The 19,443-nt window shown below is 36.9% G+C and overlaps 1 protein-coding gene across 4 annotated transcripts; it reads right to left on the bottom strand.

Moving 5' to 3' along the window:
* Positions 1-9,641: 9,641 nt before the first annotated feature.
* LOC134823366 (serine/threonine-protein kinase ICK-like) lies at positions 9,642-18,668 on the bottom strand. 4 transcript variants are annotated; one of them, XM_063834804.1, is made up of 14 exons: positions 18,566-18,668; positions 18,271-18,334; positions 18,058-18,112; positions 17,731-17,861; positions 17,504-17,583; positions 17,105-17,361; positions 16,675-16,782; positions 15,548-15,814; positions 13,342-13,426; positions 13,066-13,199; positions 12,848-12,912; positions 11,351-11,447; positions 10,844-10,981; positions 9,642-10,615 (listed from the first exon to the last, which is right to left on the bottom strand). In XM_063834804.1, the coding sequence occupies exons 1-14, from the start codon at positions 18,615-18,617 to the stop codon at positions 10,520-10,522; spliced, it is 1,629 nt and encodes a 542-aa protein (XP_063690874.1). In that variant the 5' UTR covers positions 18,618-18,668; the 3' UTR covers positions 9,642-10,519. The 4 variants fall into 4 exon arrangements, with proteins under 4 accessions (XP_063690874.1, XP_063690875.1, XP_063690876.1 ...); XM_063834805.1 differs by having other exon boundaries at positions 11,351-11,435; XM_063834806.1 differs by lacking the exon at positions 15,548-15,814 and having other exon boundaries at positions 18,566-18,662.
* Between the last annotated feature and the right edge of the window lie 775 nt (positions 18,669-19,443).

The raw sequence follows: 19,443 nt of genomic DNA, 5'->3' as shown, positions 1-19,443 counted from the left end.
TGTTGGCGTTGCTGCGGTGATGCTAGATGGAACAATTGTCGGAGAACTCTTTGGCTTCGTACTCTCTTCACTTCTTTCTCCGCACAAAACTGTTTAATCCGTGGGAGGCCCTGTTATTCAAATAAAGTTCTGAACCCTCAATCAAGCGTTTAGTTCTAAAACTGGTTATGGAAATTGTAGTTTTGTAGCTTTTCTCATAACTATTGTCCTATCGAACTGATGATCAATAAACATCACGCGGTTTGCTACAATCAAGTTAATATAAGGGGTCGTTTACATATCAGCAGAGGGGTCTTCCAAATTGCAAATGATTACGATTGACCAGATAATATTGTAATTTTGGCACAATAGCACAATACTAATAGCGATACCCGGATTTAACATTTAAACAATTTGTAATCGTATTGCCATGCAGTGTTTGTGTAACTGAAGTTAGTAATCGCTTTTCTTATCAAAAAGTTAATATTTATTTCCTTCGATAGTAAATTATTTTGTCCCAAATTCATATATTTTCTAATAATAATATCTACTTTAATTTTTAGTGCTGACTTCAGCTTCAATCATATCACCGCGCACTGTTAACACACTCATAGTCTGGACAGCACCCTTCTAAATCCGAAAAGTGTTATACTTGTAGTGATAATATTTGGTAGAATTCGGTCCAGGACAAGCTATTAAATTTTTTGCTGCGCTCCGATCTATCACAGCAGTTTTCCTAATACCGTAGAGAAGTTTTTTTTTATTATCAAATAAAACTCGATTACTAGACTCCTAGCCTGATACGAACTAAATTAAAAATTGCTCATAACGAACTTATCATCTTATCATAAATAAAAACAAATGCTGTTAACTGTGAGCTTTTGCTGGTAGTGGTCCCATGAATATAATTATAATTCAATGGATATGATATAAATATACACAATACACGACTTCTCATTTCATAATTCGTATCAAACATTTATATACTCATGCGAGAACAAAATATTTAGTGTCGAAACTAACAGTAACTACAAGTTAAGTCAAATCAAATCAAAACATAGTTTAAAAAACGTATACGCTATCTGCAACATTGACATTTAGCGCAACGTAACGTGCACAGTCTGGTTTAGTCAACAATGTTACCTGGGGACCTCAGGCTATCATGTTCATTAATGAATAGAGATTCGGCGGAATTACAGGCTGAGCGCGGCCCAGTTATTAAATCAACAATGCAGCTCTAAACGCTGCGGACTTGCTATTATAAAAATTGATGAGCGCTCGATTTGAAATCCCGACGCGCATAAAAACTGCCACTAACTGCTACTAACTGCCACTAACTGCCACTAACTGCCACTAACTGCTACTGTCGCGCGCAAATGCGTGGGCGCGATTGTAGCAGTTAGTGGCAGTTAGTGGCAGTTAGTGGCAGTTAGTAGCAGTTAGTGGCAGTTTGTGGCAGTTAGTGGCAGTTAGTGGCAGTTAGTGGCAGTTAGTAGCAGTTAGTGGCAGTTTCTTTGCACTTAGCTCCTCCTGTGTGAAAAGAGCGCCGCGTACAGGGATTGGCGTGCCAGCTAATACTAAGGGCAAGGCACAGACGCACAGTGTAAATAAAGTAGTCAAGATATCATTACCAAACAGCTCAGTTTGGTAAAATGACTGACTTGAGCTACCAACCTGCTCGCCGCCACCTCGCTATATAGTGAAGCTGGCCGCTGGGTCACATGACCTTCTTATTCACTTATTGAAATTCACAAATCAGATAAAGGCGGTTGGTCGATGCAAATGCAATGAATTGAAGGACAATAGATTTTTTGCAAAGAAGCGAATCCGATATCACCGATGATTTCTTTGAAATTTTCATATAATATAGTCAGCGACAGAGCTTCTTTTGTTTTAAAAATCTGCTAGTAAGCGACATTGATCGATTCTTATCTGTAAATAATTTTCTCGCTGCTGCACGTGCATTATATGAATGTCGAGCTGCTGATATATTATTTATAGCTGTTGCATTACACAATTCGAAATGAATTTGAAAAAGCTTAGTCATGGTTTGTCATTTCTCAGTAATGTGAAAGTTAAGTTATAATTTGATTTTCAAAATTGGTCACTCGAGTGACCAATTTTGAAAATCAAATTATAACTTAACTTTCACATTACTGAGAAATGACAAACCATGACTAAGCTTTTTCAAATTCATTTCGAATTGTGTAATGCAACAGCTATAAATAATATATCAGCAGCTCGACATTCAGAATTTTCTGAAACTATTTTTGTGAAAACCGATCGGTTTTCACAAAAATAGTTTCAGAAAATTAAAAGTACTCTCACTTAATCAAGGTCAATCTGCGATTAATTGTAATTCTTAATATAACTTGAACTTTCTCAAAATATTTTAAATTGGAGATTTGACTTCATTGGTATTTCACTAATGCTTTTTCAAACTGAAGGTTTTTTCTGCAACTGACATTGACAGTTTAACCTATACAATGCTATATAGTGATAATGATATAATGGGAATATAATGGGAACGTATTACTATTACGGCAATTACTATCATTGACCAGGGCGAGACAAACAATGACAAAAAAGACTTTAAGTAATAACAATATTTAGTTATTATTTACCAATTCTATAATTTCTGAACATCAACGGCAAAAAATGGGAAAATATTGATAACAGCACACAAAATTCGCGTTCGGTACATCATTGATGAAATCCTGAAAGGCAATGAACACACAGGGGTGTAGGAAGCGGGGAGGTAGGGGGGGGGGGGGGCCATCGCCCCCCCCCCCCCCATGAAATCTGGGCAAGGGGCCAAAAAGGGCCAACTTTTTAATTTAGGTTTCGATTTTTTTAATAGAAATTTATTTAAGTCAATAATTTTCAAAGTTTACTTGGAAACTACTTTTGTTCATGTTTCATGCTACCCTGATCATTATGGGCCAAACATATTTTTTTCGGTTTTCGAAGTTCGATATACGATTTTGGACTCGAGGGTTCCCCTTTCACCTTTGTAATGCGATCTCGGAAGGCAGGCCTCCCCTTCGCGGCTTCGCAATACGAGCTCGAAATCAACCTGATTTTTTTGTGAAACTTGGTTTCGAGATAGCAGTTGACCAACAAACTAGGACCGGTGACCAAACTTTTGAGGGGGTCCCGGACCCCAACCGCCAAACGGTGCCCGCGGGGCAGCCACGCCCATATTTGGTCCAAATTATGCCCAATTTAGCTAAATAGCCTGAACATGCCCAAAAACCAGATTTTAGGTGCTTTACTTGTAGCTAGTGGTCCTCTGAACTCGTATATGAATTTTAATTAAGATTGGACAAAAAATTACCGAGTTATGAGCCAAAAACCATATGACCATATTTGGGCATACGCACCAAATTTAATAGATTTTGGCCCATAAATTGGTCAAATATCAATATTTTTGAATGAAACCAACTTTATATGGAAGGTTAGCCTATACTACACATCCTCTATGATTATCAGCTCAGTATCTGTGGATTCTGTGTTCAAATAATCGCAAAAAATGAACAAAATCGTCCATATCTCAGTTCGCGATATTTGCGAAACTGATTTCGCTCAAAACAATAGAACTCAATAGGGTTTCATTATTTTTACATGAAATTTTCAGAATCAACGTAGAATCGCATTTCGACCTTAAGTTTTGTATTGGAATTTTGAGTTAGGCCTTTAAAAAAATTTGGCGGCCAAATTCCAAAATTTGCCTGGCATTTTTCAGAATTTGGCCGCCAAATTTTTTTAAAGGCCTAACTCAAAATTCCAATACAAAACTTAAGGTCGAAATGCGATTCTACGTTGATTCTGAAAATTTCATGTAAAAATATTGAAACCCTATTGAGTTCTATTGTTTTGAGCGAAATCAGTTTCGCAAATATCGCGAACTGAGATATGGACGATTTTGTTCATTTTTCCGATTATTTGAACACAGAATCCACAGTTAGGTAGATACTGAGCTGATAATCATAGAGGATGTGTAGTATAGGCTTACCTTCCATATAAAGTTGGTTTCATTCAAAAATATTGATATTTGACCAATTTATGGGCAAAAATCTATTAAATTTGGTGCGTATGCCCAAATATGGTCATATGGTTTTTGGCTCATACACGTAAAGCACCTAAAATCTGGTTTTTGGGCATGTTCAAGCTATTTGGCTAAATTGGGCCTAATTTGGACCAAATATGGGCGTGGCTGCCCCGCGAGCACCGTTTGGCGGTTGGAGTCCGGGACCCCCTCAAAAGTTTGGTCACCGGTCCTAGTTTGTTGATCAACTGCTATCTCGAAACCAAGTTTCACAAAAAAATCAGGGTGAACCCCCCCCCCCCCCCCCCCCCCTTAAGTAAAAAAATTCACTCACTCACTCACGTGACTAGCGTAGTCATTTTGTGGCACGTGGTGTGTCACATGATCACATGAGCATCTAATCAGATCCCAATCTCAAAGTTAATTGGCAATTATAAGTTATAACACTTTGCGATGGTCCGGCTGGGTTTCGAACTTGTAACCTCTGGCTATATATGCAGTATATTAGTCAACTGTGCTAACAATTTCCAAAGAAATGATTTGTAATTTTAAAGGGGAATATAACAATAGAAGGAAGTTGACAATAGAAGGAAGTTGACACCTTTTCATCAGTTTTAGAAGATTCTCCTTGCTTTCTAACGCACCGTGCAAGATACTGCTCTCTGAGCAAGGCAAGAACTATAAAGACATCAGTTCAAATCTCACAAATACAAGACTGAATATGATGTAATTTTATAACTTTCATTGGGGATTTTCTTATATCATTGTTTTATTTTGTTTATTTAAAGTTCTCAAAATTTAAAATGATATCTTAAGTTATACTTATATCTGAGGTTGCAATGTTAATCAATTTTAATATCTATTAATTGATTGTGTAGGACAATCATAAATTGATTTAAAGGATACATTTATGATCAAAGCTAATATAAATAAGCGTTAAAAATAGTTTGGTGTATTTTTTTTCGAAATTTCAATAAAATTGAGAAAAATTTCGAAAAATTCCATTTATTTCGAAAAATAAAGCCCCAATCGTTCTGAAACTATCATTCGCCTGCCATAATGTGGCCATTGCGGTCATTTTGCACACCCTGTGGAGATCTCAAGACCTTCGGGAGCCGAATAACCAATATTAGGGGTGGGGCGTATGAGTTCCTGGAGAAAAATGACTATAAAAATGTTTGCCCAAAAGTTTCAGCTGGACGGTTTTTTTTGGTGGTTCCTGGGACTATGGACAACACATTCCTGTAGACAAACCTTTGTTACGAATTTGTTCACAGAAAAATCAACTCTTGCCCTAACTATAATCCTTATCACAATCACATACTAAACTAACTTATCAAATTAAATCTTAATTGCTATGCAATCCTAAACTAATTCAAATATGAGATATAAAACATGATTGATTAAATTTAAGACTTATCATAATTAAATATAAAACTAATTAACGAGGGTGAGTGTAAATATATGGAAAGTGGACGATGAAACATAAATTTCAGTACCACATTTCATTTGCTTCATTCTGCTCCGAATTTTGATATGTCCATCACTTATGATCACCATGGCTTGTTGGCCAAAATAGAGTTTGTGGGTGGGTATATGAGGATAACTATCGCCTCAGCTATACCATTCAAAATGGAGGTACAGCGGTACAACATCTGGGATAGGATGCTAAGACGACGAGCAAGGAAGTTTGAGGGACAAAATGTAAGTATCATTGTTCTTTATTGTATATATTATATGATTATTTGCTATTTTTCACCAATAAAATTGTCAGTAACATCCATCCTCGGATCGCTTGAGGCTGTTATTTTACTGATCATTTTACAAGTTAGATCTCATACTAATTAATACTCTACAATCATGATGAATAGAATAAACAACCTTTCAAAACGGATATGCCATGTCTGAGCCCGTACCTATTGATGAGTTTGAATGGGTAAAAGAGGATGTTGCTACCGCCTGGTCCACGAGTGTTATTATGGCTCTGGATCCAAACACTCTTACATTCTGGAGGTTGACCTTGAAATTACAAAAGAGATTCATGATCAAACAAGCGACTATCCTCTTAGTCCAGAAAGGCTAGAAATCAACAAAGATATGATTTCCCCCAAATCATGGTCAGTTCTTGAAGTTTTATCACATCCATAAGTGGGAATAAGTTATAAAAGTCAATCAAATTATCACTAGTAACATTTTAGGGAACTCATGGCCTACCCCACATCTTTATTCATCACGTACTATTTATTTCAGGGAGAAACGAGTTCAGAAGGGATGTGGTAACGATTTCAGCTCAACCAAGCTCGCTCCTAATTTCTTCCCAAAGAAGGCATATGTGATTCATCTTAGAAATCTCCAGTTCTATCTCCAATTCTATCAGAGTCAAGGTGTTCGGCTTACAAAAGTACGTCGAGCAATTCGGTTTCGACAAGTTGTTGTAGCAAAGGTAAAGCTTAGTCTACGGATAAGCAAGACGGAGAAGAGGGCTCCGGTTCTGGACTGGTCTAAACTTAAAACTTATATCGCTCTACAAGAGAGGTACACAGTGGAAGTTAAAAACCGCTTTTCCATACTTGAATAGGATGATCAGACAGCAACAGAAAGGTACCAATGCTTCATTGATGCGAATATGACAACTTCTCGACTTTTACTACCTGAAAAGGAGAAAAAGAAAAGATGTAAAATCTCAGCGACTCCAAGTGTTGAGATTGCCAGGCTGAAGCTGAGGGAATGTAGCATAAAATACCACTCAGATGCTACAGAAGACAACCGAATAGCTGTTCAAGAGGGCAAACAGAAGCTAAGCGATGCTTATCAAGCAGCCAACAAGATTAAATTGTTCATAGCGGCTTGTGAATCAGTACTGCTCTACGGATCAGAAACCAAAGGCTCAAGAGAAAAGTTTGGACGGGACATACACAAAGATGTTGCGTATGGTGCTGGGTATCTCGTGGAAGGACAAGGTCAGCAATATAACTTTGTATGGTAGCCTACCAAGGCTGTCAAACAAGTTACGAAGCAGGAGATTAAAAATGGCGGGGCACTGCATCCGACATCCTGAGCTACTTGCCAGTGATTTAGTCTTATGGGAACCTACGGACGGTAGAGCACAGCAAGGCCGACCAAGACAAAGCTACTTGTCTATGTTACTGAAGGAAGTTGGGACAAACTCTAAAGAGGAACTGCGAACCCTGATGCGGGACAGGGATATATGGAGAGGGTTATCTGGCGTAGATCGGACTTAGCTCCGACAAAGTAGTAGTACTAGTAGAAGTAGTAGTTGACAGGCAATCTTGAGGTCCCCTGTCAAATTACCTAATTATATAGCAAATCTGTTAAGAGGGGAGAGAGAGCAAGACAGGGAGATCAGAGTACTGATAGTATCACATTTGTCAAAATGATCAATTAAACCACTTACCACCGATCGATTTGAAAAACCTTTTTCATTTGGCTTCGTCAGAGTTTTGTTGGCACTATACCGAAAAATCCAGTCCCATATCTTTTACCGTTTTCTTGATGCAACCGTTCGGAAATTACACGCGAACACACGCACAAACACACATCTTGAGCAGAGAGAAGATTCTTGAGATTATTAGTACAGATGGCCTATGATCGTGATTCGTGACCACTGACCAGGATTTTATTCAAGGTACGGTACGGAGTAGTCGAATTACTTAGGAAACACAACAGGTCTGTTTGAGTTTGACAGAGTGACTTGAACTCGCAACTTCTTCTTTTTATAGTTCTCCGTTACATTCACTCTTTCAGTACGAGCTTACTGGGCGGCGCTCGGCCTGTCATTCCGCCGAATCTCTTTATGAACATCATGAATAAATGATAGCCTGAGGTCCCCAGGCAAGCTCTGCATTGTGAAGAAATTCTGACTATTAGTATTACCCCATCTATTGAAATTATTGCAATAAAGCAAAAGTGTATTGAATAGAGCTAAAGGCGATCGATCGCTAAATTTTGGAACAACATTATTTTTTCGCGCAATTCTCGCAAATCTGAAATCGTCAGCAAGAAACGAATGCTTTTGTCGTAAAAACCACTTAATTCTGTCGAACTTTATTGTGATGCCTGGACTATAGTTCGACACGAGAAGAGAAGTGCAATAATCCCCTTCTATAAAGTGGCCTTTTATAAGTATAATTATAACCCCCCTCCACCAACCCCAATAACAAATAAACTATTCATCCTAAAACCGCTTTATAATTTTATAGAGGGGCACTATAAGTATAACTGTACAGTTCACTTCAACATTGTGTGGGAACTCTTGTGAGTGAGCACAGGATGGATTTCATACCGTTACATTCACAATTTCTGTACTTCAGGCTCATAATCAGACAGTTATACTTATACTATAAATATATATAACTTCACGCTCCTACTAAATCGCTCGCCAAAATTTTAAGAAAATTCTTGTGAAACGGCCCTTTGGTTGTGAAATTGATCTGAATCGGTGTATTTTTGGGCAAAAAACCGTTTTGGTCACGTGACAGGCTAGTAAAACATGGATTCGATTGTTTAGGGCTCGGGTTAGGGTTAGGGTTGTGGTAAGGGTTATGGAATTGGATAGCTTCGGGGTTATGGTTAGGGTTAGGGTTGGGATTTGTAAAATCGTTTTGTACGGCTGCAAAACCATAAAAACCAAAGTCACGTAATATTTTTGGGAGAGCGAATTAGTAAGAGCCATAACTTCAAGCCATCCTAAATTATAGTGGTTGTTTTTCCCCAGGTGAAACTGTGTAAGGGTCCTCTGTCCTGATCACGTAATCTGAGTCTGTTTTATGAAAATTTGCTCCCAAATCACGTGACAATGTTTGGGCGAGAAAAATAATAAGAGCCATGATAAAGAACCAAGACGAAGCAAGGAGCGTGAGACGTGCATAGTGCATGATCGTGGTGTGATACGAGACATTAAGTTGAAATTATACACGAGCCTCTCAAAATCTTAACTGTTACTCAATAAATTGGTTATCATTTCCCGATTAAATACTAAAATGTGACCGGTGAAAGTATAATTTTCGAAACCTATATTAAAATTCAATACTCGCCAGAGGAATATATTAATAACTAGACTCATGTGGGTACGTCCATCTAACTATCTGAGGTTAAGACGCTCAGAGATAAAGCCATATGCTTGGCACCTCTGCAAGGGCAGCTCTCTAACAAAGTTTCCCTGTAAACTCTCAGGGATCTTGAGAAAGATCCGAATGTTTATAAAACAAAGGAAGCCAGTATACTGGTGAATTGTCATCGATGTACCGGTTCTGGTTTTATCTAGTCTGTTTGTCTTCTATTCGGGGCGTTTCGATTTTAGTTTCTCTTGTCACTCATTTTTTCAACTCAAAAGTACAAACCTATTTACCTATCGTTATTTGGTTTCATAACGACACTAAACACGCGCATTAAAATGATACAATTCCGTCGCACTAAGAACTAACAATGTTTGCTTTTTACACAAATTTATCAAAACTTCGCGCGTCTCGCGCAACAACCAGCAACCTAATACTGTGCAGTAAATGCAGCTCCAGGGAAATTTCTGATTCAAAACATTTGCAGACTCAGCGACGGGTTTTAAGTACAGCTTTGAAAATGGAATACAATTAGAGGCTCATCGAATAGAAAGTACGTCGATTCGGTGAATAAAATCAATAAACACAATTTTTACACATCTAAAATGCTGTCTCACACCGAGTCTCAACTATAAGACAAAATTTAATAATCTGATTTTCGAATGCCAAATTAGTAATCCCTTCCGTTTTCTCAGTTATATTAATTTCAAAAGAAGATAGATTAAGAATAGGGAAATATCAAATAATATATCTAGCATTGTTGGATGCATTGTATGCACTGGATATGACATATTATATCGTTTACAAAAATCCATGAGGAACAGGGAAAGAGCTTTCCCCGTCATTCTTAACCCAGCTATTACTTATAACAATTATTCGTGATTTAATATGAATACTTCTAATATGTATATTGTATGATGTTATGACAAATAAAGCAAATAACTTAACACTCCAAAACCGTTGACATAACTTAGTCATATATACATATTTTTACATTAAAATACGTCTCAATAAATAGACCCCCCTCTCAGATCATTTACGAACTAAGTAATCAATTAATCCCTTTTCAATCATTGATTTGTCACGAATCTCACATTAATCTAAAAGGTACTTAATTAACAATCACTTTCTTCCGAGCTCGGCACCGTATTTATTCCTACCGGTTAATTTATATTTCTGATAATTCCATAAAAGTCGTAATATACTTAAACCTACGTATGCGATATCTACCATCCTACGTAACTGATATTCATACAATTCGCCAGCGACAAACAGTGGAAAATCTCAAAAAATGAGTAGAAACGTTCATTCAATTAAAAGAGTTATCTTTAATTTCACACATCAATACAAAATAGGGGGAGATATGAAATGATATCCCCTAATACCAACTGAGGAGATATGAGATAATATCGCCTGATCAGCTGCGGTTATATTTGCTTGTCCAGTCCGTTCTGCCGGGTAAGTGAGCACGCCGCCCAAACTGTGGCTGTTGTGCGGGTCCTGTGTTCGCTGCCTGAGGGATTCCAACTTTCAACAGCGAGAGTTTCAACGGTTGATATGGTTGACTTATGCAGTTTCAGTTTTTAAGAACACATTTAATCAAATGTATACAGTTTTTTCACTTTTTGTCAAAACGAATCAATTTATAAAGTTACAACAAATTTTATTTCATTTTCTTATCAAAAAGGGTAGAATGTGGTCAACGTCCAAAGCTCGCCTGAACAAGTATAACTTTACTCACGACTTTATTTTTAGCTGCATTATTGCCGAATACAGGGAAATATGAAATGGAGGGCTTCTTGGCGAGGGGAGGTAGTTCACCGTCGTTACTCAGATTGGTGCTCTGTCCCACTCGGTAACGGGCTTGTCCTCGGTAATACTGTGACAGAAAAAAAAACGGCCATGAAGGGAGTATAAACGATCATTGATGTAACAATTGATGATCATGAGTGGAAATTAATTAAATCATTAATTAATCAAGCAACATGATTTAGAAGATTCACTTGTCTTTACTAGTTTTCAACTGACAAAGGATTCTTCTTTGTAATGCTAAGAAAATAAAAACAATGGATAACAATCATACGCACGCGCTAAGAGCTCATGAATGGATATTATTTCATGCTAAACTGTCGTGAAAAGTTATAAAACAATGGTAAATTGTCAATTTGTGGTTGAATGAAAAGATCTTCAATAGTTATAACAAAGAGGTGGATAATTGTTAAAGAAATGATTTTATAATTATAATTACATCGAGAGGTTTGGTCGATTTGCCGCTAGACCCACTCCACTTTGAGGCGTTGGAAATATTCAAGCCACTTGCCGCTTGGTTCGTCCTGAATGTGAATCTAAACGAACTTATAAGTGAGATATTCGAAATATCGAAATATTTACTTACAAGTTCTACATATTATATTATATGATCGCATAATTTGCAAAAAAAACACAACATTTAAAATATATTCAGAAGAAAAATACACAACATTTACATTACACAACACAGTACACACTTACACTTTTACAACGTTTTATTTGTCAAATTGTTTATTTAAAACCAGATCAGCCGAATTAGCAAAACTCTTAAAACACAGACAATTATCTGATATTTAAACGGACATTTTAGATTCCCTCAAGTTCTGCGATTTTGTGAATTAAATTTGCTCCAGGGACGATACTTCGAACTCTAAGGAAAAAAATTCTCAGTTTACGCCAAAAGTTTGGCCCTTATCATCTTCTATCGCTCCGCCTTGTATAGAGGCAGAATCAGAGCAAAATCTACTATTCATCATTTAATTGGAATGAGTACAAATATTTAATTTCCAGTTTGGAGAGAGGATATCAACTTAGTCTAGAGAGCATATCAACTTGGTCTAGATATAATATCAACTTAGTCTGCAGAGAGAATATCAACTTAGTCTAGAGAGAGGATATCAACTAACAACTTAGTTTGGAGAGAGGATGTTAACTAAGTCTGGAGAGGATATCAATTTTGTATGGAGACTGGAGTCGAGAGGCGAATCTATACACAAGATTTGTTTTTGATTGATTATACTTAAAGAGGAATAAGGGAAGAATTTCCAAACAAATCTCAATTAAACTGCAACTGGCGATTCATCTAAATGATGAAATATTGACTTGAAACAAATATTATGCAGGAAATGAGACGCAAAAAGTGGAGAACAAATATAAATTTAACAAAAACAATTAACATATAATTACAAAGAAAGTATTTACAAAATTCTGAACGGGAATAAACCCATCAAATAATAAACCCATCAAATAATAAACCCATCAAATAATAAACCTATCAAATAATAAACCTATCAAATAATAAACACATCAAATAAACCCATACGCAGACCACTTTAACTCTATTTTAACTTATCTCAAGTCCCAACAACATTCGTTCAAAATAAAGAAATCAAACGAAGCTATTCTCCATCAAGTTGCATAGCTGGATTTTTTAGACAAAATTAATTTTTAAATTTTAAAGATCCATTGGGGTGCTCCTTGAAACAATGCTATGCTAGTGCTGATTTGGAATAAGACTTATCCGAGAGGGGATATCAACTTAGCCTAGAGTGAAGATATCAACTTGGCCTGGACAGAGGATGTCAACTTATTCTGGAGAGATAATATCAACTTAGTCTTGAGGATCACACAGAAACAGGACAAAACCAAAGATTTACCTCTAGAATGACCTAATTGTATTGTAAAAATTAAATTGACAGTTAGAACTGAATTTTACCTAGCGATTGGCTGAAAACCCTGGTTCGCCTTTATACCCTGAACTTGCTCGGTCTTTGGCTTGGCCTGCGGGTAAATAATTTCATCATTATTTGATGGATCAGCTCTGCATTCAAAATAACAGAATTCTTAACTCTAATTCGTATTTGAAAGCATGTAGATTTCTACTAATACACAAAATTAGATCGTTTATCGAACGATCTATTATAACGTGTTTACCTTGACTATACTGTCGTTAAAGTCCAAATCATCTAGATCGTCGAGTGCCTTGTCGATGCTGTCGTTCATTGACACATTCCATTTTCTCCGCGCTGAGCCTCGTTGTTGGGTCGATATCGTGGTTGTAGAGGGTACTGAGGAAGAGAGGATATTAATAAGGTGACTAATTATTTAATTAACTGATTAGTTCTGCCCAGATCCGAAATATCTTTACTTAAAATAACCAACAACCATTAGTACAGTTGGAATGCATCTATTCACAAAATAATTTCTAACCTCCGATACTTGGAAGGATATTCTGCCTGATTGGAGCGGAAACCTTTTCATTGTGACCATCCGTCAACCGTGATATTAATTTAGCCTGAGGGGAGAGGTTGTTAACTTCTAGCCTGAAAAGAGAAGATATCAAGGTATAAATTTAGTCTTCAGAAAAGAAAACAACTTTGTCTGGAACGATGGTATTAAAAGAGTTTGCAGGGAAAGGAAATGAAAACAACGAAACCTGGAATAAAATGGTAGTGTGGCTATCTAATTAGTCAGATACCATATCAAAATATTATAGCAGATTTAAGTTTCTCCATAAAATAAATCATAATGATTCACAACCCCCTCCAAATACTCCTATTAAAACACACAACCCCCTCCAAATACTCTTATTAAAACACACAACCCCCTCCAAATACTCCTATTAAAACACACAACCCCCTCCAAATACTTCTATTAAAACACACAACCCCCTCCAAATATTTCTATTAAAACACACAACCCCCTCCAAATATTTCTATTAAAACACACAACCCCCTCCAAATACTCCTATTAAAACACACAACCCCCTCCAAATACTCCTATTAAAACACATATATATTTAATATTTATGTGAATTTCATTATGCCTAAAATATCCCTACCGTATGATTAATCTCCTATCTTAAGAATATCAAGTATTAGTAACCATAGCAACCACAGAGCATTATTCCATGAATAAATCTAGAATTAGCAAACACGGCTGCTCGCTGGCTCAATGTCAAATGTTATGGATCCATTAAGTGGTGGATCAAATGTCGTAATAATGCATCGCTTCGACCTCGTGGTTTCTCACACGTGTAACTCGAAGGAACGATTAATGATCAGTGGTCACGAGGCATAATATTTTCTGTTGATGTGTTCGCGATTCCTGGGATTAGCAGGTGCTTGTTAACCATAACCAGATGTCTTTTTTCAGTTATTGACAAAATCTGTAAGATGTGATCACCAGCTTAGTACGATGAAGACTATGTAATTATATTAGATATCTAGACTTTTATAGAGGAAGTGTTAAGTAACCTAATATTTTAAAACCATTCTAGTTGACCGCCTGAATCAATGAATAAACTGTCTATTCAGTGGTTCAATGGTATGGCACAGAGAAAATAAAGTAAATGTTAATCGTGTCGGTTCCTTCGGGACTACATTTCTGTATCAACTAATTCAGCCTTATCAGTTACACCTCCTTATCAGTTACACCTCCTTATCAGTTACACCTCCTTATCAGTTACACCTCCTTATCAGTTACACCTCCTTATCAGTTACGCCTCCTTATCAAGTTATCAGTTACACCTCCTTATCAGTTACACCTCCTACAACACCTACACTTAGCTGCATTTAAAAGTTCTGTTATTAAGATGATATTAATAACCCACTAAATCTCCATTACAACATTACAGACCACTCAGACAACCAACAATAACCTCTAGATAGAGCTTTAGATAGCTCTAGTGTAGTGAGTATAGTAGTATAGTGAGAGCTTCACATCACAAAGTCTTATCCTGGTTATATCTAATCCTAGTCTTATCAGAAACACCACCTTAATCAAGAAGACCAGATACACTCAACTGAATTTAAAAGTTCTGTAACTACGTGCACTACCCACTAAAACACCATTAATATAACAGACCACTGAGTATTCAACCAATAAACAGGTCTCTCTAAAGCATTACACCGTATCTCTCTCTCTCTCTCGTTCTCAGACCACCAGGAACAACACTAATACAGTAATGCAGGGGGAGGAAGGGTGAAGAACAGAGTCAATATAATCTTGACACGCAACAAATCATGCAGTGATCAATCAGCTAATTGCACCAGACACCTGTGTATTTTGAGGTAGACACAACATGTAAACATCTACGTACTATAAAATAGTACATACTATAAACCTTAAAACTCTCGCGATTGGAGCACTAGTCAAATATAATATGTTGGCATATTTATCATATTTTATCATGTACATGCATATTGAGAGCCTACTGATATATATCAAGTGAGTATTGAGGAGGTCAATGTTATCTTCAATAATCACTATTTATTCGCTAACACTGAATAATTGTTTGTGTACAAAATCATGCAATAAGACGGACCATGGGTGCTGCAAACATCTTACTCCACGGTCCATATCCCAATACCTTGATCAAATAAGGAAGTGAGGTGAAACAAGAAAACAAACATACATCTGGGGCATGTTTCTCGGCTCCCATGGACATGTTGCTCTCGCGGCGTCCGATAGTGCCGAGCATGCCGCTCGCGCGTCGCCTCATCGTCCTCGATCTGAACTGAGAGTTGGAGCGTGGCATATCTGCGCCAACTTGGAAGTAGGGATATTTGAGGCACTGTGCGGCGGTGGGGCGCTTGTTGGGGTTCCATTCCAAGGAGTCCTGGATGAGTTGGAGAGCCTCAGCGCTGGCGTTCGGGAGGAGGGTCTTAAGAGGAGTCGGTACCTGGAAATGTAAGGAGGTTGTAATGATTGTATCTGATGATGCAACTGCAAGTCTATGTCTAAAGCATCATCATGTATAATCATATCGTATGATTTTCCCTTGACCTGAATCATATATGATATAATGATGTAATGTGTCTCATGTAGAATTGTGCAGCCTTGACAAGCTTGTCAAGCTTTAACAGTTACCGTCTACCGCAGACTTTTTAAAAACTTCTCACAATCTCCACTAGGTGTTAATAATCCAAACAGTTAACATATGATCTCCTCGTCATGGTGTCACGGGAAGTGACATAATCACTATAGATCACCTGGTGATCACCACATGGTTACACGGTTACCATGTCGGCATGTCTCGTGACGAAATCTTATGACGCTAGAATAGTCTATAGTGTTTAACATTGAGATACGTTGCTTGCCACCAACCTACGTGCAGCGATCAGCACACGTGGACTGATACAACGCGTGAGTTGATAACACACGAATGCATGCTATGCTAAAAATGTGACTAAACATTGAGAGCGATTATTATATACAATATGGTAGTTGGCTTTAAGAGAAATTAACAATTCAGGCGTTTAGCAGTGCTTATAAACAGATGGAAGTAAGACATGCAATAAATGCATGATATTAAAACGTTAAAAATCTCGCAAAATATCGTTGAAATTTTTTGACGTCTAGCGATTGGTTTATGAAACGTAGGTGTGACCGTTTTTTTCCACAAAAACTCATGACCTAATGCCACAATTATAGAAAAATGTAATGCGTGATATCAATGAATAAGGCTTATGCTTATTGCTGATCAAACTAAAATTCAAGTATAAAACGAAAGATTTGGGAAGAGTTTAGTTTCTAACTAACACATTGTGGGAACTTGAAGTTCATGGACTGCGCTAGTTTCAGTCCCTCTGGCCAGTCGTCTTTGGACGGTGTTCCTAATACTCTGACTATTCTGAATATCTCATCAACCTGCAGAGGGAATAGCGTTACAGTAATATAAGTTTAGAATTTATCTAAATAGTTGAATTATGTACAAACGTTTATCTGCAGGGTCACAGATTTTCTGATGAAGTGAACCAGTTTTCGTTTACAATGAGCTAGCAATAAATTATATCGTGCAGATTCTGCTGGAGAAGTGAAACATAACTCCTAATTTTCCGAAAAGTTTCCTAAATCAACTGATAACTTGCAATGAGCAAGTTACATCAATGTAGGTTTTGCAGAAGAAGTAAGACATTAGGAGTAAATAGACCTAAATCCGCAAAGAGACCTAAATCCACAGATAACTGACCTCTGAACTACCAGGGAAGAGTGGTTTAAGAGAGTATAACTCTGCTACAATAGCACCACATGCCCATATGTCAATAGGAGAACTGTAGTTAGTGGAGCGGAGGAGAACCTCGGGGGCACGGTACCACCTTGTGGACACGTAGTCAGTGTACGGTGGACGGGATCTGATCTCACGTGCTAATCCAAAATCTGCTATCTTTACGTTTTCCGAACCGTTACACAGAAGGTTTTCTGGTTTTATGTCCCGATGAAAATAACCTGAATGTGGAAGTAGCCAATGAAAACCTTTACGTTGAAAATGATCAAATCAGTAACAATTTATCAAATCTAAAATGCTTGCACTGGTATTCTGGATAAATAAAATTCTAGCATCGTTGATTATCAATATTTTAATTCTCACCATGTTTGTGCATGAAGGAAAGACCTTGAAACACTTGAAACATAATATTCCTTATCGAATTATCTTGAAAATACCGGTTCCTGAAGTTCTTTATCATTACAGATCACAAATTTACTAGCGTCCATAAATATTATACATATACATTATACATGTGTGTTACAAATAAAGTTGTATTTGAAATGGTGAAAATAGTATGGCTTCGGTGAGGATAATGTCGTCGTACTTACTTTTCGTATCTGGCTTTCATCATCTGATATAAATTCTCTTTCATAAATTCAAATATAAAATACAAGGTGTCGTTTTCTCTGATGACTTCTTTCAGCTTCACGATATTGGCATGATTTAATTTCTTTAGGGACTGAAAACAATCTCTGGTTGGAAGTGGTTTTTAAAGTAATCAACAAAAGCAAAATAGATTCAACCAGTCCAACACATGTGTGTATACTGTTTATAATATAATGTTGCCTAATTTCCTGGGTTCCTTCCGTTCCCCATTCGAAGGACTGACTTAATTAAATCAGATTTAACGTTTATCGAGCAAAAGTTTTCCTTACTTTTACTTCTCTGAGATCCATAGCTTCTTGCCATGATTTATACTTTCGTTTCATTCTGAATAAAAAAACATAAGGAGTTCAATTGTAATGATATCAATATCAAAGTTGACAGGCTATACAAAAATATAGGTCAGAAGAAAACATATTTCAAAATAAAAAGTATGATCACTATGATCAACACTCAATTATTAATCGTTTTGACAATTTACTTACACTTTAACTGCTACTTGTTCTCCGGAATCTACATTTTTAGCTAGACACACCGACCCATAGGTTCCTGTGATAAGAAATATGATTTCAAATAAAACAATATTGATGTTCAACACAATTTATTAGTGCCATCTCAGGAACGAAACATAATACACATATTACAAAAAGTACATGTGATTCATAATTTGATCAGCCATGTCTTCAGTTATGAATATTTGAACCTACATGACGATTTGAACATTCACTATTGACAAAAAGTCTCTAAAACACCAATCTCTCAAGTGTAAGATTCACTTACCGTCTCCCAGGGCACGCATAAGCGTGTACTTGTTGGCTACTGTCACAGTCATTTTAAATTGTCTTTATCCTGGTGACATGTTTTTACAGCAAAGCTATTAGCTGGGCGTTAAAGTGGTTAATTGAACATTATGATAGACATTTTTGTTGGTAAAAAAACAGCACAATAAATGAAACTGTTAAAGCTAACACTGACAAATGAATGTAACATGTAACATGCACTTCAATTCGGTATTACATGTCAAATGAAAACCTAAGCCTAACCATCAACAGATTATCATTCAAGAACTTAATCTTGGAGACTGAACAGAAGACAAGATAATTAAATGATGCTGATTTGAACAGATAAGAATATCAAATGACCATTAGAATTTTAGCTGAAAACAAAATATATGAAAAACTTTTATAAACAGGCAATTTTGTATTGATGGCTACTGCAAGACACATCCTGCATCACAGAAACAGCTCATTTATCAAGTGAAAATTGTATCCCTGGACCAGTTAAAAACTGTAAGTTAGGTAAAAACTGCTCCAAAGCCTGTTAAAGGGTTAGAACTCAAGTCACAAAGCCTGCAGAACAACTTTTGTAGAGTCATCATTAGAAGAGTCGAATTTCTTTGGGGACAAAATGATGCTCTCCAGGATTTATCCAACTAAACTAGAAAGATCATAAAATAAAGACTCTGCAAACATCTCAGAGAAATAATACCACCGTAAAGAATAAAGAGGGAGGATCCTGGACCCCGAAATCCACCACTTTTCTGTACTTTCAGAGGTACCAATGTGGCAGGAAACCAGGGCTCATACTGCCGCTGAGCTAAAGCAGTAGAGGGGATGGCGGCTTCTCTAGGATCTAACACGTCCTGAAGCAGACCAACA

Source organism: Bolinopsis microptera, chromosome 11 (assembly GCF_026151205.1).
Source record: "Bolinopsis microptera isolate Bmic1 chromosome 11, MBARI_Bmic_1.0, whole genome shotgun sequence".
In the NCBI taxonomy this organism is placed as follows: Eukaryota; Metazoa; Ctenophora; class Tentaculata; order Lobata; family Bolinopsidae; genus Bolinopsis; species Bolinopsis microptera.
The sequence above is the reverse complement of the archived record's forward strand: the minus strand, read 5'-3'. Positions and strand labels throughout refer to the sequence as shown.

Bases quoted from the DNA above. Each gene is read 5' to 3' on its own strand.
- LOC134823366 (XM_063834804.1), bottom strand. From the start codon at position 18,617: ATGACTGTGACAGTAGCCAACAAGTACACGCTTATGCGTGCCCTGGGA. The intron at 17,362-17,503 runs GTGAGAATTAAA...TTCCACATTCAG, and splicing joins TTCCTTCATGCACAAACATG to GTTATTTTCATCGGGACATA. The intron at 10,616-10,843 runs GTGAGTAAAGTT...GGAATCCCTCAG, and splicing joins ATGCAGCTAAAAATAAAGTC to GCAGCGAACACAGGACCCGC.